At 44.0% G+C, this 24064-nt stretch overlaps 1 protein-coding gene across 2 annotated transcripts in view; it reads right to left on the bottom strand.

Annotated features, from left to right (window-relative positions):
• The window catches only part of LOC108098859 (aminopeptidase N), a 304344-nt gene that overhangs the window by 134228 nt on the left and 146052 nt on the right, over positions 1–24064 (bottom strand). For both annotated transcript variants that reach the window (XM_043208485.1, XM_043208486.1), the window contains one exon: positions 6485–6662. In XM_043208485.1, the coding sequence (XP_043064420.1) occupies positions 6485–6662 (178 nt within the window). The remainder of the gene's footprint in view (positions 1–6484; positions 6663–24064) is intronic.

The raw sequence follows: 24064 nt of genomic DNA, 5'->3' as shown, positions 1-24064 counted from the left end.
TTCTTTTTGGTCGCTTGATCCGGCTCAGCTTGGCACTCACAATCTGCTTAGAGGGAAAATCGGTTGCTGTTGTTTGAAATCCTGGTTTTTTCGTTGGCTTGGATTGTACGGTTGATCTTTGGTTTGTTACCAACCGTGTTTTGCGGACTAAGCTTACGCTTTATCTGGATGTAGCGATCCATACCGGTCTGTATGGCCGGAACCGCTTGTTGCTTATCAAAGCTTACGGTTTTTGTTGCTGTTGCAGTTTGCGATGGAGCCGTTGACACCGTTTTCGCAATATTGGTCGTTGCTTTAGTTGTTGCCGTTACTTTTGCTGAGGTAGTAGAAATTGAAGCACTGCTTGTTGTTGGTGCTTTTCCCATAGAAGCCGGTGGTGGTGGGGTCTGGCATTGATAACTCCAAGATGTAGGAGTTGGAATAAGTAGGGCTGGTGATAGAGAGCGGGCTCTCGTGCTTTCGACGGCCAGTAGGGCCGGGTTGCTCTTTGTAGACGTTTTCTCTGCTTCGGTATCGCGGGTTGAGAAATAAGCATAACAAGCGTTTCTTTGGTTTACGGAGCTTCTACGCTCATTATTTTGCTCGCCGCTCATTTATTTGAGCTTATCGCGCGTGGCAAAATTTGTGAAAAACTGTATTATATCACTTATATTAGTAATTAGATATATGCAACATGAGCAGGAGTACCCACGCGTACCCTGAGCGAATTTCGCGAAATAGAAATCGGATATATTCGATGTATTTTTAGTTACTCGGCGGAGCGATATAAAAACACGTCTGTTGTCATTGACAGTTCACTTTGTGAAAATCAAGTGAAAGAAACTCTATATGGGTGTAAAATACCTAAGGCAGAATTGAAGCTAGTTTATGTACCCTTGTAATCATCGGGTGTGACGCCAATGCACATCACGTGATATGGGGAAGCACCGATGTCAACAACAGAGGTGAGCAGCTAATAGAATTTATTGTAAATAGTAACCTAGAAATCGGTAATGTGGGGTCCACACCGACATTCATTACTAGAATAAGAGAAGAGGTCCTAGACATAACTCTTATGAGCAGGTCTCTAGGACCACTTATTAAGAACTGGCATGTGTCGTCAGAGGAATCAATGTCGGATCACCGAATCATTAGATTTGAATTAGACTTCAACACCGCTAGGGACGCCCCCAAAAGGAATCCCAAGAAAACAAACTGGGATCGGTTCAAGTCCTCTCTTGAGCTCGATCTCGCTAACGAACCGTCAGGTATACCCAGACATTCTTTAGAATTGGATCAGGCAGTGGATAACCTCTGCAAGAAGAAAACCAATGCTTTTGAGGACAGTTGCCCTCTTGGCAGACGGAAAGCAGATAGAGATGCCCCATGGTGGAATGACAACCTGGAACGGCTCCGAATCTCCACCCGCCGGCTCTTCAACAGAGCAAAAACGAGCGAGGATAACTGGAGACAATATAAACAAAGCCTGACGCTCTACAACAAAGAGATCAGGAAGGCCAAACGGAAGAACTACAGAGACTTCTGTGAGGCAATCAGCACTGCCCATGAGGGGACAAGATTGCACAAGGCTATGGCCAAAGTTGCACCAGAAAGTAACCTGGCCCTGAGGAAATGTGATAACTCTTACACTTCCGACGACAGGGATAAACTAGCTTTACTCTTTAAAACACACTTCCCCGGGAGCTCACCCCTGGCGGAAGATACGTCCAACCCAATGGAGGCAACGTCCACTCCAAGATATCTCAGACCAAGCGCAGAGGACTGGGCAATTGCCAAGTCTCTAGTCTCCCCGGAGAGACTTAAATGGGCAATTGGGACCTTCCAACCATTTAAGTCACCTGGTCTGGATGGTATCTCTCCATCATTCCTGCAGCAGGGACTGGACTTACTCCTAACCCGCTTAAGGAGACTGATGCTAATCAACCTAGCAATTGGACACATCCCAAATGCGTGGCGTAGAGCTAGGGTGGTCTTCATCCCCAAAGCAGGGAAGAAAGACATCACCAACCCAAAGTCCTTCAGACCTATCAGCTTAACTTCGTTTTGCCCTAAAACGTTGGAAAAGCTAGTAGACTATCATATTAGGAGCACAGTTCTTAAGGAATGTCCGCTGCAACCCACGCAGCACGCATACAGGGCAGGTCGTTCAACTGACACTGCTCTGTACCAACTTTGTCACACCCTTGAAGGGGCAGTGGACAACAAAGAAGTTGCAATCTGCGCCTTTCTGGATATAGAGGGAGCCTTTGACAATGCGTCGCATGATGCCGTCTTAGCGGCCCTCGCCAGAAGGAATATAGACGCGACAACAAGTAGGTGGATTGGAGCCTTGTTAAGCTCCAGGCAGGCAATGGCGACCATTGGCAATAGCACAATGACCGTTGCCCCAAGCAGAGGATGTCCGCAAGGTGGAGTCTTGTCTCCTTTACTGTGGAGCCTACTAGTAGATGAACTACTAAAGAAACTCGCCGACAGAGGAATACAATGTCAGGGCTATGCCGATGACATAGTAATAGTAGCCAAAGGGAAATTTGAAGAAACGCTTTGCGATATTGTCCAACTCGCACTCAAGATAACGCTCGACTGGTGCAGGGAAGTTGGACTTAACCTCAACACCGCAAAAACAGTCATTGTTCCTTTTACAATAAAGTACAAACTAAAGAAGATGAGACAAATCATGCTACTAGGTACTCCCGTAGCAATAAGCCGGGAAGTTAAGTACCTCGGAGTTACCTTCGACAGGAGGCTAACGTTTGCAACCCATATGCAAAAGACAGTGGATAAGTGCCTCAGGGCTCTCTTCACCTGTCGGAAAATTGCAGGGAAATCTTGGGGGACCTCAACCCAAATTATCAGATGGCTATACCTTATAATTGTGAGGCCAATACTCACATATGAGGCAGTAGCCTAGGGTAAAAGAGCTAGGCTCGTTACCGCACAGAAACAGCTCCAAAGGCTGCAAAGACTGGCATGCATATGTATGACAGGAGCAATGAGAACCTGCCCCACTGCGGCACTGGAAGTTCTCATGGAACTCACTCCGCTACACTGCGTAGTAGAGTTACAGCGGAAGGCCACCCTACTAAGAATCACTTCTTGTGGTAATGGCAGTGACCGCATTATCAGTTCTAGGGATGCAGCAAAACTACTAGTCGAACTTTCCCTGAGCTCACACCCCAGGGACGAAATGTCAAGTACCATGAATCGTTAGGCCAATACACCAGCATATTCCAAGCTGAAGTTTGCGCCATAGGACGGTGTGCAGAGCTCAATATGAAGCGTGGGTACACAAACAAGGACATTGCGATCCTCTCGGACAGTCGAGCGGCAATTACTGCACTATGCAGCAATAGAATCACCTCGAAGCTGGTACGAAAAGTAAGAACAAAGCTGAACCTTCTGGGCAGCAATAACAGGCTGTCATTAAGATGGATCCCAGGACACAAAGACATATCCGGGAATGAGCTAGCCGACAGGCTAGCAAAACTAGGGGCGGAACGACCCCTTATAGGACCCGAGCCTTACTGTGGCATAGGCAGACTCACAGTCAAAGATTACCTAAGAACAGAAAAGGTACATGTGAGGCAAGCCTGCTGGGTAGACACCACAGGCCAAAGACAAGCCAAAACCCTCATCGTCAATTATGACATAAAGAGGTTTAAGAAACTTATACAACTAGGGAAGAGTTCACTTAGGATAGTTACCGGCTTACTAACCGGACACTGCAAACTAAGGAGACACCTATTTAATATAGGGATTACAAACAGGAAAACATGCAGATTCTGTGATAGCGAGGATGAAACCTCCCTACACATAATATAAGTGCTGGGCAATCTCAGCACTTAGTAGCCTGAGGAGCAGAACCCTCGGGTCCAGGTTCCTTACACTTGGGACCTCCGGAAGCATCGACTCGATAAAGCTCCTTAATCTTATCGAAGGAGCCGGGTTGATGGGTGAGCTCTAAGCTCAGATAGGGGGTACAATACTCTATATTCCAAAAATTATGCTCGTCTGATGAAAAACAACGATGTTATAATTTTATTTCCAGCAGCCTCCACTAGATTATAAACGACCTATCGTCCATGTGTCTGGACTACAAGGTACTGCTCATCAACTCCACTTTTAAGCCAATCTGGACGTATGGCTTCCAGCTCTGGAAGAACGCGAGCAAAACTAACATAGACATCATACAGCCGCTCAAGCAAAGATTCTGAGAACTATCCCTGGGGGCACCATGGTATATTCGAAACGAAAACATCCACAGGGATCTTGGCATTCTCGCAGTAAAAGATAAAATAGAGAAAAAATCTCAGCCCACCCAAATCCTCTCGCAAAGGACTTGCTACTTTCCAGAAGAACCTGCCTAAAACGTAAGGACCTTCCAACCCAGCCATAATTTATCAGAGCCATTTTAACTGTTCCAGTATATATGATGAATAGTTAGGTTATAATATAAGACTTGATAATCTTATTGTTAGTCTTGTAAGGAGAAGATTCAATAAACAAATAGCTACCTTCTGCTAGCCGAAACTGATATATGATAAATTTTAAATCTAAAGTAACAAAAATTTGTTCCCACTTCTTCAATGGTTTGGACTGATTCACGATACATTTTTTTGTAATTCCATGACAGCCATATTATATAGCCTTTTTGTTTGTGATAATATTAGATTAGTAATTAAGAAAGCTCTATATTCCAACTATCATCCTTGAAATATAAATGTTAATAAAAGTCGGACGACTATGTTGTAGCTGCCTCTCCTTTGAATCAAATAAATAATTACATTTTGGATTTGAAAATGTATTATCTCGATGCTATTCAACACAAAGGCATAACATTATTAAATTATTAATACAACAGTGTGATAATTTTTATTTTTTCGTATTTTTGATCTCTCCTATGGGAACTATGCGATATAGTCACCCGATCCGGCCGTTACGACTTATATTACTGTATTCAGTAACTACACAACTCTCGTTAAAGTTTCAGCAAATTAGCTTTAAAACGGGAAGACGAGTTTTCAAAGAAGCAGACAGACGGGCAGATGTACACGTCTTTTTCGACTACATTGTCTATTAAAGCACTTAGTATTATTTTTTGAAATTTTTTCATCATTGTATACAACAAATTTTATAAAAAAATTTTGTTATGTAATATTGATTTTTTTTTTTCAAAAGAATGCCCAATAAGGCATTTGTTGGCCTATAGGGTGGCCGAAGCCCTTTAGATAGGGGAGAGCGGGGATAGGTGAACCATGGGGATAGATGAACCACTAGTAATATTTCACCTTCTATCAGGATTTTGTGCACCATCTTCATATGTGTTGTTTATCCAGTCGGTATCTTAACATCACACGTACGAGTGATCGCGTCAAACAATTGCTGTCATTTCTATCACTAATCAAAGTTTTTGTGCGCCTTTCGCAGCTATTTGCGACCTGACGTTTTCTTGGGGAAAATTTATTGTGCTCCGCCTGTGGCATTGAACTCTAGAAAATTTTTTGTTAACTTAAATAGACGCAAATTATGTTATTTTCACGTATATCTCACGCATTTCCAAATATTCCATTAGCCTGAAAGGTGGTTCAACTATGTTTGTGGGGAGACATTCGAGACAAAAATTTAAAATGCTCATAAAGTTAAAAAAAACGTGACATATTATTTTCACAAAATACTTTAAATGCAAAGGAATTAATGCTCTTTTAGATTCCTATAAACAGCAGACCCTAACGTCGAATTGTTCAGACATAATAATGTTCAACAAAAAAAGTGGTTCACCTATCCCCACTCTCCCCTACTTCTGACCAAAAAGACGAAACAATCTTTAAAATAAGATGGGATGCAATCACAACCTACTGAATGTGTAACAAAGTTAGGGACTGTCCCATTTCAGAGGTCTTATGACATCACAAGAAATCATTTCTGAACCAAGTGGAGACGGGTTATCCCCACCTAAGATAACACTGGTCAACACAAGTCTTGTTTCCTTTATTTTTTTATCTATTATTGGGTATTTCTATGTCCCTGAGTATGAAAAAAATACTGGAAGATTGCTAACAGCTTCAGTGATTTCTTGTGATTTCTGGAAGGCCTGCCCCACGACTAATCAATAGCAATGGAGGGTAGTTAGCTGTAACTCAAAAACAAAAGCTGTGAGAGAAAAATTGTTACCATATTTAAAAAATACACCTTATTTTGAGATAGAAACACAAAAAAATTAATGGGAACAAACGATTTTATTTTTTTTTGTTGACCAGTGTAATCAGCCAGCTTTCAGAATGTTTGCATTTTTAAAAAGGTCGCACACATACATATAGAGATTCAAGAGTGGTAAAGTCCATGTGAGAGTCGTACGGCTGAAGTTAAACAACCTAAATAAAAAGCTTAAATATTTTTAATTTAAAATAAAAAATTGAATTTAATATAACGGTTTGTTAAATAAAAATTGATATTGTTTTTTTTGCTATAATATATAATAACTTACGTGTAAAATAACTGATGGCAAGTTATTATTCCATACATTAATGATAGGCAAGTCTGATGAATTTATCATTTGGACTTGGTTCCAGATGTGAAGCTTAGATATTACAAAACCAAATGCATGCGTCGACATCGGTGGAGTGATGTAAAAGAAATCTATCCAGTAGTTGTCCAATATTGGGCTGAAAATAGTAATAAAAAATACTTTAATATTAATTTTATAAACAAGGCATATGGAAAGTAATCATATAATGTTATGAAACAAAAAACATATAGACTGACATTGACCCCAATTCACTTGACTCCATCTGACCAAACAAATGCCCTGGTAGCAGCAGCCAAAATTTGAACACAGCAGGAGAGACCTTTGCGAAGTAACTAGTTACCTTATAAAACTTATCAAAAAGCTTGTTCTTGAAAATAAACGTGTGCGACCGGCATAACATTTGGGATTGATCACCGTTTATTCAAAAATTTTAAATAAAACTATCGCCGACCAACACAAAGTATCTTCTGTTTAGCATATACCCATATTTAAACCATTCGACTGAAGCAATCAAACCATTGCTATGAAGACTCCAGGCACAAGCCCATTTGACCCAACGACGCTCAACGCTCATATACAAGAAAGCAAATTTTTTTAGAGCAAACAAAATCATGCAAATGTAATAAGGGGAATTTAAATTTCTAGAATAATGCGGAATAACTTGGATTATGTGCAAGGCATGGAACTATTAAGTATAAATTAAAAAGAATTTTAAATTACTAACAAAAAAAAAACTACAGAGTCTTTGAGGTCTTAATGGTCTCATGCATAAAACCAAAACATTACTGGCAGAAAACAACAGATTCTTCGCTGTGAGGTGCAATGCAACAACATCCGACGGGAACAATATAAATGTTGCAGTTCCACAAGGTTGACTACTACCTAGGACATATTGTTTGTGTTTGTCCATTACAAAACAGTAATCCTTACATAAGGTCGGCTAAATAAATTCACGTTTGACTCCCAACTAGACTAACTTCTTCTCGGGTTAAAAAATTACTAAAAGATTACTGACCCTCGATCCGTCGTTCAATTAAAATCAATACAAAACAACAAAGAATCCAATAACTCAAGAGCCAACGGCAGCAACAGCACAAGCAAAATAGAAGGAAGAATCAACAACGAACACCGGCAGCGGCAACAGCATTTAATTTTTACAATTTATTTATTTATTTATTTATTATTAAAGATAGAGAAGTTTACAAAACTAGACTAACTTAGATGGTAAAGCGCTGGCAGCAAGGCCTTCGGCTCTTAAGGTTAATGTTATTTAAGTCTATTAGTTTATTTACATGTTGTTTATTGTAGTTTTGCTACTTAGTTGGTAATATTAGTAATTTCTGTACATTTTTGTTTGTGTTTTATATTTTGTGGTAAAGGTTTGAGGTTTTTAAGAAAGTTAAGATTTTTTCTACATTGTTTGGGTTGAGGTCGTTAAGGAGGTTTATTGGGTTTGTGTTTTTGAAAATGGATAGTATAGTGGATAGGAGTGATGGGCATGAGTTAAGTAGGTGGGGTATGGTATTGTCGCCTTGGCAGAAGGGACAAGGCGAAGTTTGATTTTGATTGAAGTAGTGTTCATGTGTAAGTTTAGTGTGGCCTAACCTAAGGCGTATTATTTTTATTTGATCGAGTCTGTTCGATTTGGGATGGAAGGATGTAAAGTAATTGTCTATGTTTGAAAAGTCTTTGTTCATAGTTTTGTACCATTGATTGCAGTGTTCTACATTTTGTCTATTTCTTGTTCGGAATTCTTGCTTTACAGGGTTTTATTTATCAAATCTTCTCTCTTTGAGACTGTCGGTTAATGTTCAAATCTTAACCTAATACATATATTTCATTAGTTAAAATTGAGTTTTTAGAAAACCGGCCCTAGCTATTGTTGGCTAGCTAGGCGTGAAGTAAAAAAGTTTAGTTGAGAACCTGAATCCAATATATTAGGTCTAAAACTTAGCTCGATAAAGGATAAGTGCGGAGCAGAACCCCTAATTTGTAAATTTTATCCTAAATTCAAATGTCCAACTGATAATGTAACGTAACGTAAACGTAAAGTTGTTTACCAACACCCGCATAATTGCAATCGCGCCTAACTTTGCTTATCTTGTTTTATCTATCTTCTTTATCATCTCATTCTTTTCGCAACTCTTAACCGATTCACTTAAGAACAATCAAAAAACACTCAGAGACACAAATATAAAACCACATCTCATTTAAATCACAAACAATTGGCCTTTTTTTGGAAGTGCACAAAGCGCTGGCAACAAATTAGTTGCATTCCTCTAAACATTTGGTGACCCCGACGTGTTCTACGTGGGGTGTGTTTTATACCATATTTCGTTTTCGTTTTCACAAATCGGTGAAAAGGCCTATCAGTGCATTTGGGCACCACTTCGCAATTCGGTGAAGAGGCCTACAAACATACATACATATATTCCTGTGCTTGGGTATTATTTGGCGCGCTTTCTTTTGTGATCTTGTTCGTATACATAACCACAGTTTGAGCTTGGTTATATAAAGTGCAGTGCATATATAAGCCGTGTTAAGCGAGGTCAGTGAACGCTTGCGAATTTGTTCCGTTGCATTTTCGTCTCTTGCATTCAAATTCGTGCAGTTGCATCAGCAGCTTACGGTGATAGTGACTTTTGTATACTCTTTTTGAAAATGATGGCTGATAGTGATTCGGTTGGTGCAAGACCCGCGGCGGTACCAAGTGACTTGGACTTTTATAAAGCAAAGGCTGATGCTACCTTAAGACAGTTAGAAGCTTTAAAAAGCTACCTGGAGTCAGATGAGGCGGTCAACTTCGACGAGACTGATCTTCAAGTGCGACTTGATTTTGTCGATCAAATGCAAGTGGACTTTGATAAAAGTCAAACCGCGGTCGAAAGGTTAGATTTGCAGGAGTTGTACAGTGACGCTCGGTCAAAGTTCGCAAACACCTACCTCGCGGTAAAATCGCAAATTTCGCGTGAGCTTGGCAAGCAGCGTAGATTTTCAGTCGTGAATTCTACAGCCCTTCCACATGTCGGTGGTGATTCGAGACCCGCTGCGCGTGCCACAAGACTCCCAAAATTCAAGTTGCCAAGGTTCAGCGGTGCCTATATCGATTGGCCTGATTTCTACGCAATGTACAACACCATTGTGGGCAATAATGATGGCCTGAGCAACGTGGAAAAGTTCCAGCATCTTCGGTCATGCTTGGATGGCACAGCGTTGGATACAATTCGGCTATTGAATTACTAGTTTCGAGATTTGATAACAAACTTTTGCATTTTCAGGCACACATACGGTCAATCTGCGGGATTTCAGGTGTGGAGCAAGGATCGGCAGCAAGCTTACGACGATTAAGCGACCAGATGAATTCGCATCTGCGTGCGCTGAATACCATGGCAACGACACAGGGGATCATGGACGGTCTTCTGATCTATCTGGTAGCTTCGAAGTTGGATCGCCACACTCGAGAGAAATGGGAAGAGGGTCTGCAGGCAAACAAGCTGCTGAAGTGGAAGGATATGGCTACATTCCTGGAAAAGAGGTGCCGCATGTTGGAGAATCTTGAAAATGCTATGGTAATCCAGACACCTAGCAAACAGGTGGGAAAACCAAACACTAACAAAAACATTCATAACGCACTCGTAGCATCATCACTAAACACCTCATCATGTAGCATGTGTGAAAGTAGAGATCACTTCATTTCTAAATGCGCTCAGTTTCTAAACCTCAGTCCCACCTTGCGATATAAGGAGGCTAAAAGGCTGCACTTGTGTCTTAACTGTTTGCGCAAAGGCCATGGTATGCAACAGTGCAAGTCTGGTTCTTGTAAACGCTGCCACTCGAAGCATAATTCGTTGCTTCACATCGATTCTAATGCCATCGCCGCACCCTCTCCTCCAACTACCACTACTAACACTCAAAATGTCGTTTCGCTCTTATCATCATCATTCTCTGAAGCTCCACCTGTTGTCTCGTCAGATAGTAAGACCGACTATGTGCTGCTTGCAACTGCCATCGTATACATCAGAAATCGATCTGGTGCATTTGTTCCCTGCAGAGCCTTGTTAGATTCTTGTGCTCAAATCAACATCGTCACTTCTCGTTTCGTTAAGCAGTTGCAACTCACTACTCGTCAAGCTAACACATCTATATCTGGAGTTGGTGAATCATCATTTTCATCAAACGCAACCGTCGATCTCGAAGCACACTCCAGGGATAGATAATATCGCACAGCACTGACAGCAGTAATTAGTGGCAAAATTACAGATTATCAGCCTCATTTCGATTTAAACGCCCTAGGGTGGAACATTCCACCCAATCTTGTTCTTGCTGATCCGTGGTTCTACAATAGTCAGCGCATTGATTTGTTAATAGGGGCTGGCATCTTTTACGAATTGCTTTGCGTTGGGCAAATGCGATTAGCCGAAAATCTGCCCATTTTGCAAAAAACGCGTCTTGGCTGGATCGCATCTGGAGGGATTTCGTTCTCAAACATGAAGCGTTCAGCACTTGCAGTGACCACTGAGCCCGTCATCCAATCGGAAACCGATTCCTTGACAGATATTGTCAAACGGTTTTGGGAAATCGACAGCTGCTGTGGATCTCCAATTGTCGCAACTGATGAAGATGTATTGTGCGAGCAGCTGTTCCAGAATACCTTTTCTCGACTCAGTTCAGGGCAATACTCGGTTCGTTTGCCTGCCAAAGCCAGTTTCGACATGCTCGGAGATTCATATGGTCGTGCCTTACGTCGATTTAAGACGCTAGAGGGCAAATTGCTCAAGGATGTGGAATTAAAGTCGCAATACGCTGCATTCATCAAGGAATACATCGATCTACAGCATATGTCGCTTGCTTCTGAGCAATCAGTAGCCTCGCAATATTACTTGCCTCATCATTGCGTGCAGAAGCCAGATAGTATAACCACAAAGTTACGAGTCCTATTCGATGGCTCAGCTAAAACGACCTCAGGGTATTCTCTAAATGATTTGTTGTTTTCAGCCCAAAATCTTCAGCACACTGCTTCGTTTTCGCTTTTTCAAAGTTGCATTATGCGGGGACATCTGCAAAATGTATCGATGTGTCCGTGTCACTAGCCCTGATAACTATTTGCAGTCTATCTTATGGCGTGACGACCCAAATCAACAGGTCAAGGCTTATACGCTCGATACGGTTACCTACAGCACTAAGCCGGCTGCATTTCTGGCAATTCGTGTTATGCAGCAGCTATCATATGATGAGGAAGCTGAGTTCCCGTTGGCAGCCAAAATAGTTCGCCGAGACTTTTATGTGGACGATCTCATTTCTGGAGGTGACTCGATCGAGGAGGCAGCTCAAATTCGTGAGCAGGTGAAGGAATTGCTATCCAAGGGTCATTTTCCAATTCGAAAATGGTGTTCAAATGAGGCAGCAGCTTTAGAAGGCGAGTTTGAAATTGATCGCGAGAAAACGCTAAGGTTTCATGATGGAACTGATGTCCTCAAAGCACTCGGCTTATATTGGGATGCAAAATCGGATCACTTGCTTTTCTCGTTGTCTGGAACCATGACAGAAAGCGGTTCAACGAAAAGATCGATTTTATCGGCCGTTGCCAAGTTCTACGACCCTCTCGGATTGATAGCACCAATTGTTACAAAATTGAAAATATTTCTGCAAATTCTTTGGAAAGACAAACTGGATTGGGACGAGTCGCTTCCGCAATCTTTGCACTCCTCATGGCTGGAGCACATGAAGCAGATGTCAGCGGTCAATCATCTAAAATTTCCTCGTTTCGTTATGCAGCCCAACTCATCGTTGGAGATACTCGCTTTTTGTGACGCAAGTTTAGCAGCGTATGGCGCCTGCGTTTACGTCAGATCTGAAACTCATGGCTGTATCTCAACTCATTTACTTTGTTCCAAATCTAGAGTTTCGCCTCTAAAAACCCTCACCATACCCAAATTGGAATTATGCGCGGCGCTATTATTATCAGAGCTCATCTCAAACATTGCCCTAACCATTTAATCTGATTGCAATTTTTGTTGTTGGTCTGATTCAACCATAACGCTTTCTTGGATTCGTAAACCTCCATCAGATTTTAATATCTTTGTATCCAACAGAATTGCGCAGATTCAGGATCGCACCAAGACCATGACATGGCGTCATGTACCCACACACTGGAACCCTGCCGATATATTATCGCGTGGATGTTCACCTCTCGAGCTCTTGGAGTCGAACCTGTGGCGAGAGGGACCTCCATTTTTACGTTCGGATTCATCGTGCTGGCCAAATATAGCGCCTATTGTGGATGACTTGCCTGAACGTCGTCGCATGGTTTTAGTTGTAACCGAGAAGCAGGATATCTCATACGATTGCAAATTTCAAAACTCATTTGGAAAGCTGCAGCGAGTTTTTGGATATATATACCGGTTCTGGCTTCTCAAATTCCAAAATCAAACGCGTCGCAAAGGACCACTCACAGTCGATGACGTCAAAGGTGGCAAACATCTACTCATCAAAGGGTTCCAGCGTGTTTTCTTCGCAGAGGACTACAAAGCATTGCGAAAGAACAAGCAGGTTGCATCAAATAGCAAGCTCTCGTCGTTGCATCCTATTCTAGATGACTCAGGATTAATTCGTGTTGGTGGTCGCTTGCAAAACTCGCTTCTGGACTACGATGCGAGACATCCCGTTTTGCTGCCAAAAACTCATCCTGTTACTCAAGCAATCGTCGCTCATTTTCATCACAAGTTTTTGCACGCAGGACCGCAAAGTCTACTAGCTGCCTTGCGCCAGAGGTTTTGGCCAATTGGAGGCAGAAAAACAGTCGCAGCTATTGTTAACAAATGCATCAGGTGTTTCAGACTGAAGCCGAGAATGATGGAACATATCATGGCCCCCTTGCCGGCCAGCCGAGTGCAACCAAGTCGTCCTTTTACAACGACTGGAATCGACATTTGTGGCCCATTCTTCTCGAAATCGGAAGTCAGGAATCGACCGCCTACGAAGTGTTACGTGGCAGTTTTTATTTGCTTCGCAACTAAGGCCTCTCACTTGGAGTTAGTAGAGGATTTATCAACCGCATCGTTCCTCGCCGCTCTCAAGCGTTTCACCAGCATCAGGGGCAAGCCCAACACGATCTGGTCGGACAACGCAACAAACTTTGTTGGTGCGAGAAACGAGTTGCAGGAGCTCAGGGAAATCTTCCTCGCTGATCCTCCAAATATCGAGCTTCGCAATAACCTGTTGTCTAATGGAATTAATTGGCATTTCATACCCCCTCGCTCGCCTCATTTTGGTGGCTTGTGGGAGGCCGCAGTAAAAGCAGCCAAATATCATTTTCATAGGGTGGTTGGAAGATCGGTTTTAACTTTTCATGAACTTCGTACTCTCGTTTGCGAAGTGTCTGCCATGCTTAATTCTCGACCACTCTGCCCCATTTCAGAAAATCCTAGCGACTTGGAGGTTCTCACGCCTGGACATTTTCTTATTGGCACTGCTTTCAACGCCATAGACGAACCCGACATCACCCACCTCAACATCAATCGGCTAAGTCGCTGGCAGCGAGTTTGCCAGATGCAGCAGGCGATTTGGCACAAGTGGAGCACTGCCTACCTATCGCTACTCCAGGAACGTGGGAAATGGCGATCAGAAAAGGCAAATTTGTCGCCCGGCAGTATAGTCATCATTAAGGACGACAATCTTCCTTCTCTCCAATGGCGCATGGGCAGAGTTGAGAGCATCGTACTTGGACCAGATGGCGTGGCCCGTGTTGCAGTTATTTGAACAGCTGCAGGCATCATCCGAAGAGCTGTTGGCAAGTTGGCCGTTCTGCCCTTTGAGACCACCTCGTCTGTCAGCGTGACTCTTCCAGCGGGGGGAGCATGTTCGGAGCAGAACCCCTAATTTGTAAATTTTATCCTAAATTCAAATGTCCAACTGATAATGTAACGTAACGTAACGTAAACGTAATGTTGTTTACCAACACCCGCATAATTGCAATCTGATTCTGCACTGCATCGCAACGCTGACGGAGCTGCGTTATTCTTTGATTATTGTTTGTTATATATAACCGACTCGAAACGAAATAAATTGTGAAATTATATTGTTTAATTCTCGAAGTGTTTGTACGACGACGGAACCCCTTAATTCTATGACCCCGAGCCGCCGGCAGGAGGGGACACATCTAAACATGGTGGCCCATGAGGGGACCGTCTGCAAACATTTGTGAACAATTTATGAGCAATTTAATTATATACAAAACAAAACTTAAATTATTAGAAGTGCGCGACGCCAGCTCCGTTAGTTCGTGTAGTGCAAATCAACTCGGTTCGACGAACCCAAATAAAGCAAACGGCAAACAGTATTAAGCGCCGCTTAAGATAAGCGCCCACGTACATACATACAGACGCCGTCTGTTATTTTCGATTTGGCCTTTGCACTGGAATTTTGAGCGGATCGCCGTCTGTTATCTTCGATTTGGCTGTGCATTGGAATTTTTGATCGGAACGCCGTTACTTCGCGTTGGCTTTGTGCTGGATTTTGGGTAAGGAAAAGAAAAAGTTTTTTTGTGTGTGCGTGTGAGCGGCACAACGCTTTGAAGGCAATTTTACAAAATTATAGAAAAGATTCGGCAAGTAGAAAAACGCTGGTTTACTTTAAAAAACGTTTTCAGCAGATAGAGGAATTGCGGAGTGCGTTTTTGGCAGCTCACGAGCAGATTGTCAACACAGCCGGCTATGCGGAATCGGCGTATGCTACCAAACATCTTCAATCGGAATTTGAAGAGCGGTATATGGACGCCTACTGCATTTTCGCCGAGGACCAAGAGAAGCTTGTGCCAGCGGATTCTAAGACCGCGACTGTAGCCGCAGCTGTCGGACCGACTGCTGAGGTTACGATGACGATGCCACACATGACAGTGCCGAAATTCTCAGGTGCGGCCGTGGACTGGCCAGGTTATTTTGATGCATTCAACAGCCTTGTATACAACAATCCGTCGCTAACCGGAATGCAAAAGCTGCATTTTCTCAAGGAATCCCTCCCTGCCGGACGCGATAACGACGTACGCCAAATGCAGCTCACCGACTCCAACTTCCCGGTGGCTTGGTCTCTGATGCTTAAGCGCTACAACAACCCGCGTTTGGTCTTCGGTCATCACATGAGCGCTATTTTTTCGTTGCAGAAATTGCAGAAGGAGTCGTCGGAAGCGCTTCGGACTATGCTCAGCACCGTCAACGTGTGTCTCGCCGCCTTCAAGCGCGTCAAGGCCTTAGAAGGGGAGGCACACCATTGGCTGGCATATCACGCGGCTTCCAGGCTCCCAAAGGAAACACTCAACGCATGGGAGCATCATCAAGGCAGTACGCCAACCGTTCCGCCCTATGCCGATCTGGAGTCGTTTCTGAACGACCGGCTAGTGGTCATGGATGCGATCGAAAACCGAAGCTCGTCGAACGACCTTAGTCCTGGACCCAGATCTTCAGATGCCATGCGCCGGGTTCGAGTGCACAACGTGCGCGACAAGTCAGGACGCCCTGGCTTAAGTTGTCATCATTGCAACGGCGGTCACATTCTGCGCCGTTGTTCGGCGTTTCTCGCCATGGACGCTTGGAGGCGCAAGGAGATTGTGGGCAGGGCGAAGCTGTGCATCAACTGCCTCAGCAAAGCTCATGCGCTTCCCCGCTGCACCAGCAACAAAGGGTGTCAAGTTTGTGGTCAGCGTCATCATACGCTGTTGCACTTGCCGAGCGCAGCACAGCCCGCCATCGCTTCGACGGCTTATAATGGTGATCAGTCTCAACGGGAAGTCGGTTCCGAATATCGATGTTTTACTTCCTCAGCGCCCTCTAATCGAGCGAGCAAGGTACTTTTGGCTACAGCACGCATCACGGTCCAGAATCCAGATAACGGGCTCCAAGCTGTCATCACGGCGTTCATCGATCAGGGCTCCGAAGCGACCATCGTGTCCGAGCATGTGGTGCAATCCTTACATCTCAGGCGGACAATGGCGAGGACGTCTATTGTCGGAGTAGGCCAAGGGTTTGGGTCCAGGAGCAAGTACATGGTTAACTTCAAAGTTCTAAGTACTAATAATAATTTCTCATTAGACGTCTCTTCGGCGTACGTTTTGGACACGGTCACTTCGCTGCTGCCCTGCCCTTCAAGGACTTCCACTAGCAGATCCGGAGTACTACCGTGCGAAGAGGATTGACCTTATCTTGGGAGTGGACCTTATCGCGCAGATCATGCTCTCCGGTACACGGATAGGAAGTCCTACGGAGCCAATTGCGCAACAGACTCAGCTGGGACGGATTCTCTCAGGTCAAGCCACCGGCTCGACCAGCTCCACCCAGATCCGTTGCCATCATGTAGTCTCCGAGATGGAGTCGCTTCTGAAGGGCTTTTTCGAGGTCGAGATTTCCGACGTTCGGATGGGCGCCTCGTGGTGCGCCTCCCTTTCAAGAGGTATCTGGACCACAACATCGTGTTAGGACGATCTCACCAAGGGGCCCTTAACAGGTTCCTCCAGCTCGAGAGGCGGCTTGCGGCACGCCCGGTGCAAGAAAGGCAGTACGCTGAGGAGATTGAGGAATATTTCACTTTGGGACAAATCGCTCTCGCGGAAGGATCCGAGAGAAGCATATGTGTTCACACTCCGACCGGAATGCATCATGCATCTTGTGTGCTACCCCACCATGCCGTCTACAAGGCAGAAGGTCCTGCCACGAAGCAGAGGATAGTGTTCGACGCATCCGCGAAGACGAGCAACGGGAGATCCCTAAATGATGTTCTAGTCACCGGACCCCCTCTCCAAAACGACATGTCTGCAGTTCTTCTCAATTGGCGAAAATATCGTTATGTTTTTGCAGCTGACATCCAGAAAAGGTATCGCTGCATTGACGTTCACCCGGAGGACACGCAATATTAGCGGATTTTATGGCGGGCGGCGGATGGAACCATCAAGGCATACGCGTTATCGACTCTGACGTTCGGAACGGCATCCGCACCATACACGGCCATTAGAGTCATACACCAATTGGCGCAGGACGAGAAGGATTCCTTCCCAAGGGCCGCCGAGGTCTTGAAGGAAGAAATATATGTTGACGACATACTATCTGGAGGGCACACCATGGAGGATGCGGAAGAAAAGCGGGTACAAGTCGTGGGACTTATAAAATCCGCACGGATGGAATTGCGCAAATGGTCGAGCAACGATCCACGATTGTTAGCCTCGGTCCCGCAGGAACATCGATGCTATCAGACCCTTTTAAATTGGGATACAAACGATCCGGTAAAGGCGTTGGGGATGTATTGGCTTCCAGACTCCGACTGTTTCAGGTTCAAAATTAATTTTGACTTTCCAGAGTGTACTACGAAAAGGACCTTGCTGGCTGCTATCGCGCGTTTTTTTGATCCCTTAGGTCTGATAGCTCCGGTCATCATTGTTGGGAAGTTCATTTTAAAGGAGGTTACTTTGGTCAAGGTGGCGAACAGCGAGGGAGTGCAGGTGTCGTTAGACTGGGACTCATCGGTGCCGGCAGTGATTCTGGAGCGTTGGCGAGCGTTTCGCTCCGACCTCCCAGGAATCTAGGACATCACCGTCAGTCGGTGGACGGAGTACGATCCCGCCTCTGTAGCCGTTGTGCAGTCACATGCCGCTGTTTACCTGCGAGTCGAGCACGTCAACGGGACCGTCGGCACGATCTTGCTGGCGGCCAAGACGAAGGTCACACCAGTCAAGCCATTAACGATACCCAGGACAGAATTTAGCGGAGCAGTACTGGCAGTCAAGCTTGTCAGGTGGTTGTCCACTGCGGTTCGAATTGGCGGAGTTCCGGTGGACACCTTCTTTTGGACGGACGCCACTATCGTCTTGCACTGGCTGTGGCCAATCGAGTTGGGTTCATCCTGGACCATTCTGACCCAAGTCAATGGCGGCACGTGGGTACCGAGGACAACCCGGCGGACTGCGCGACCAGAGGACTGACACCGAAGGAGTTGAAGACTTTTACCTTGTGGTGAAGAGGGCCAGGCTGGTTGTCGCGCGAGCGAGATTATTGGCCGAAGCAGTTTCCCAGTTCGATCTTACCATCCGAGCCAGCGCTGAAAGCGAAAGCAGATAAGCTCCGGATACACCACGCCTCTCCAGTCCCTTCATTTGTCGTTCGTTTTTCCACGTACAATCGAGCCGTTCGAGTGGTCGCTTACCTAAGGCGTTTTGTTTACAACGCTTCGCTCAAGCCGAGCCAACGCGCAGGAGCCTTGAGCATACCCGAGCTCGACGACGCCATGTCATGCATCGTACGGATGGTCCAGAACAAGTCGTTCGCGACGGACCTTCGATCCGTAAGCAACTCAAAACCGCTTTCTTCCCAGAGCAAGCTGTTGCGGCTGTCCCCCATTCTAGTGGATGATATTTTACGGGTACGAGGCCGTCTGAGGTTCTCTGCGTTGCCGGCGGACAGGCGCCACCCCATAATTCTCCCCAGTACCCATCATTTTACCGATCTGATTATTAACCATTCCCACCTAGCAACGCTTCACGGAGGGGTCCAGCTGACCTTGACTCATACGCGCCAGCGGTTCTGGATCATCTCTGGAAAGCGATCCGTGCAACGAGTGATATGGAAATGCGTTCGCTGCTTTCGCGCCAACCCGACCATCTCGTCGCAGCTCATGGGAGGCCTGCCTCGTCACCGGGTGAACCCGCCACAGAGGCCTTTCGTTACGACCGGAGTCGATTACACCGGAGCCATTGAGCTCAAAGCGGCGCGGATTCGGGGGTCGAGCACGTACAAGGGCTACATAGCAGTATTCATCTGTCTCGCAACAAAGGCGGTTCATTTGGAGATGGTGACCGGGCCCACCACGGAACACTTCCTGCTGGCATTCGATCGGTTCACTGGACGTCGAGGGATGGTTGAGCATCTATTAGCGACAACGGCACCAACTTTGTGGGAGCAGACCGTCAGCTAAAGGGTTTGGTGAAACAATTCCGCGATGATTATGAGACGCTCATCGCTCCGAAGTGGGCCCAGCTACGGGTCACTTGGCATTTTACTCCGCCTCAGTCACCTAATTTTGGAGGGCTTTGGGAGGCCAACGTCAAGTCGGTCAAGCACCACCTCAAGCGCGTGATCGCCGATCGGAAGCTAACCTACGAGGAGACGTCCACGGTGCTTATAAGCATAGAAGCGTGCCAGTTATGTAGCTCATGATAATGATTCCCTTATGGAATTTATAAACAATTTTTGCCTTCGACTCTAATTGTCCGCACTCTCACGGACCACACTTTGTAATCACATAAACATAAACACGGCTTCCACCAGAAGCCCAGTCCCTCACTAAATTTATAAACAATCTTTGCCTTTGTCTCTGTTCTTAATAATTGTCCCCACTCTCATGAGCCACACTTTGTGGTCACATAAACATAAACACAGCTTCCACCAGAAGCCCATTCTTAAGTAAACATAAACATCCACCAAATTAGTGTTTGCCAATCTGCACTGAGCAGCTTAAATCAATTTCATCAGAAGAAACTGCATCGGTCAGCCTAAGTCAATTTCGTGGGAAAATTCAATTCCTTCATCTTCAGCTTTTATCAACAACAAAAAATTGAAGTTCAATTGAAAAGCTTCAGGCCGAGGCTTCTTGGAGGATAAGTAATAAATAATCAGGCAGTCTCGTTTTAATTCACTCCGCGATCGGTCTAAGACATCGATAAGTCTCAAATTGAAAAGTGTCTTGTTTTTAAGTTTTATCAATAAAGGTTAACACCAGTGAATAATAATAAAATTTATATTTTTTTATTTAATCACTTATCGACAAATTTAATTGGCGCCCAACGTGGGGCCGCGTTAACAAAAAGTTCCAAATAAATATTTTAATGAAAACAAGTTAAAGTAAAACGGAACTCGTGCGGCAATCAACCAGTAATTTTTAGCGGAAAAATTCAAACATCCGCAAAGTGAAAAATAAAGTTGATAAAAAAAGGTGGACCGAAAGTGAAAAACGAAAATAAACAAGAACACTATAAAAAATACAACAAAACGAGATAAGGTGTTTAATAAAAATCAAATCAAAAAAATAAAAATCTAAAACATCTGCAAGTAACAAAGTGAAAAGAAAGTGGATAAAGAAAAAAAAGTTGGACCGAAAGTGAAACTCGAAAATAAGCAAGAACACTGTTAAAGATACAACAAACGAGACAAAAAAAAATACATAAAATAAAATATATATATAAAAAAAAAAATAAAATAAAAAAAAAATAATATATAACCCAAGAAGGAAGGGCTGAAGGGCAATCCCTCGCCACCAAACAAGAAAACAACTAGGCTGAAGGGCAATCCCTCGCCAATACACAAAGAAGGAAGGGCTGAAGGGCAATCCCTCGCCAACACATAAAGAAGGAAGGGCTGAAGGGCTGAAGGGCAATCCCTCGCCACCAACACCATCAAGCTTGAATCAATCGTCGAGGATCCAGAAAGACGTCCCCCCGGAGAACAAGGAGGAGAAGCCGTGCGCACCTTGTATTTAAATTAAAATAAGTTTTTACTTTAAAAAAAAAAAAGTGGAAGATTTAATATCAGATTTTGAAAAAAAATTAACAATGACTCCTCCCATACCCTCTACATCCGCTGCCAGCCAGGCTGCAGCGAATAATACAGTATTTAACGTCGGGGAATTAATAAAACAAATTGTAAATTACGAGCTCAATCCATTAAAAGAAGAAATAGTAACTCTTAGAACTCAGTTAACACACAAAATAAATAACGTTGAAGACTATCAAGTTGAAGTCGTCAACCCGAGTATTAATTGCGATACTTCTTACGAAATCATCAAATCCGTGAGAGAATTTAGAGGGGAAGAAGATAAATATGTTAGTTGGAGAGAAGCGGCTGAAATAGCCATGGGACAATATATTAGAGGCAGTGAAAGATATGTTTCCGCTCTATCAATTTTAAGAAATTAATAACAGGTACGGCAACTGACGCATTGACTAATCACGGTACAGTATTAAATTTTGATGCCATAATGGCCAGACTAGATTTTGTCTTCAGTGACAAACGACCGCTTCAAATAATTGAACAGGAACTGAGTGTATTAAGCCAAGGAAAGCTATCAATAATGGAATATTATGGATTAGTGAATAAAAAACTAACCCTTTTAATTAATAAAACCATTATGACTTATGGCAGAAACAATCAAATGACTTCAGAACTGAATGAAAAACACAGAAAGACAGCACTTAGAGTTTTTATAACTGGCCTTAACGGCCATATTGCAGACACTATATTCTCTATGAATCCTCCAGATTTACCGAACGCTATGGTAATAGTGCAAGAATTAGAAAGTAATAGTTTGAGAGCTCAATTCGCAAACAATTTTACACAGCGAAAAATCATGAGCCAAATTCATATGAGGTACGACATTTAAATTACAAACCAAGACAAGCTAATAACAATTATCAACATAATAAAATAAATAATAATAATTTAAGGTTCAACCAACCTGTTTATAATAACAAGAATAACGGTTTTAATCAAAACTCAAATAATAATTGGAATCAGGGAAGATATAATAATCCCCATCATAGTTATCAAAACCAGTGGGGAACCTTTAAGCAACATCAACCAAAACCAGAGCCAATGGATGTAGACGAATCTATACAGATTCAAAATAGGCCAAGTTATAAAGTTGACCAAGGTTACAATAAATATAACAATAACAACTGTTTGGCTAATAAGCTTTTTTACTAGCCAACAAACCAAATTGGGACCTAATAAACACGCACAAATTTAGGTTTATTTTATATTTAAATATAATGTTTATTAAGTCGCACAGGACTTAGTTTGAGTTTTTACGAAATAGATCAGGCAGGCACGAGTTGCCTCTGATTTCAAAACGATAAAAGGTTCGAAATAGATCAAGCTGACTCGAAGTAGTCTTTGATCAGAAACGCAAGCGAGCAAGAACTTGAGACGAATTGCCACGACGAACGACAGTTAACGACTCATAATTGATTTTAGGCTGCACTCGGCTGAAGGCCAAGCGCGGCGAATACATACATAGATGAAGATAACAGATAAAGAGAACATTGCTTCGCAGAGCAATTTACAAATTTAAGAGAGTTTTGTTTGGTGCTGCATAACCAAACATCCTCCCCCCGTTGGAAGACACGGGGTTTCAACTTCATCTTGGATAGGCAGCACACATAATCTTCGGATAGCTCGTTTAATTGTCCCAGTTGCAGTTTTTAGGGCAGCTACACGGACAACTTTGTCTTCTCCGGCGATCAGCTCGACCACTCTAGCCAGTGGCCACTTAAGTGGAGGAAGGTTCTCGTCCTTCACTAAGACAACATCGTTGATCTTGAGATTTGGATGATTGGTGCGCCACTTAGCACGCTGTTGAAGAAGTGTTAGGTATTCTTCTCGCCAACGGGCCCAGAAAACTTGCTGATGGTAAGATATTCGCTGCCATCGATCCAATCGGTTGCAATTTAACAGTGTGACAGCAGGCTCTGGAAACAACACCAGTGGAGCGGTGCCAAGAAAGTGTGCGGGAGTTAACACATCCAAGTCGGCTGGGTTCTCTTGCAGTCGTTTGTAGTCAGCTGCAAGGTTGTTCATCTGGATGGTGCGAAGGAGCAACTGCGTTCCAAGCTGAATATGCTCGACTGTAATTCCAGAGTGCCGGATGCGATGTCGAAATTTAAAGACGTATGCAAATACATGGGTCAGCTTTTGCCAGGAATTGCTGAACTTGCATTGCAACGTCATGTCATTGGAAGGCGTGGTATGAGCCACGAGCGAATTTCTCATTTCTGGTAACGGAGTGATGGCAGAATGCGGGGCGGGCCAGTGAATTCTGTCATTGCACAGGAACGATGGACCTCTTGACCATAGCGATGACTCAAGCAGCTCGCTTGGAAGTGATCCCCTCGACAAAATGTCAGCTGGGTTACAAAACGTGGGTACATATCGCCAATCCATTCCGTTGGTCAGCTCCTGTATCGAAGCAATTCGGTTTGCGGTGAAGACTTGGAACCGGGAGGGCTCATCCTTAATCCACGAAAGTACGACGGACGAGTCGGACCAGCAAAAGAACGGGCAAGAGAAAACGTTCATATCACGGACTTCTTGGATGAGTTGAGACAACAGCAGAGCGGCACAAAGTTCCAATTTGGGAATCGTAAGCGTCTTCAGTGGAGCCACACGAGACTTAGCACAAAGTAGCTGAGCCTCTCTACGACCTTGTGATGAAGACACAGCGTAGATACAGCCACCTTACGCATTTATGCTGGCATCGCTGAAACCATGGAGCTCTATGATGCCGGCAGGCTGAACAGCTAAGCGAGGAAATTTCATTTGCTGGGTGCAAGCAATATCAGCTGTTAACTTCAGCCAAGACGAATTTAGTGCAGAGGGAAGGCTCTCATCCCAATCCAATTTCTCCTTCCAAAGCTGCTGCAAAAAGATTTTTGCTTTGGTTATGACAGGGCAGATGAGGCCGAGGGGGTCATAGAAGCGGGCTATTGTGGACAGCACGGACCTCTTGCTA

Source organism: Drosophila ficusphila, unplaced genomic scaffold, assembly GCF_018152265.1.
Source record: "Drosophila ficusphila isolate 14025-0441.05 unplaced genomic scaffold, ASM1815226v1 contig_470, whole genome shotgun sequence".
NCBI classification, from domain to species: Eukaryota; Metazoa; Arthropoda; class Insecta; order Diptera; family Drosophilidae; genus Drosophila; species Drosophila ficusphila.
The sequence above is the reverse complement of the archived record's forward strand: the minus strand, read 5'-3'. Positions and strand labels throughout refer to the sequence as shown.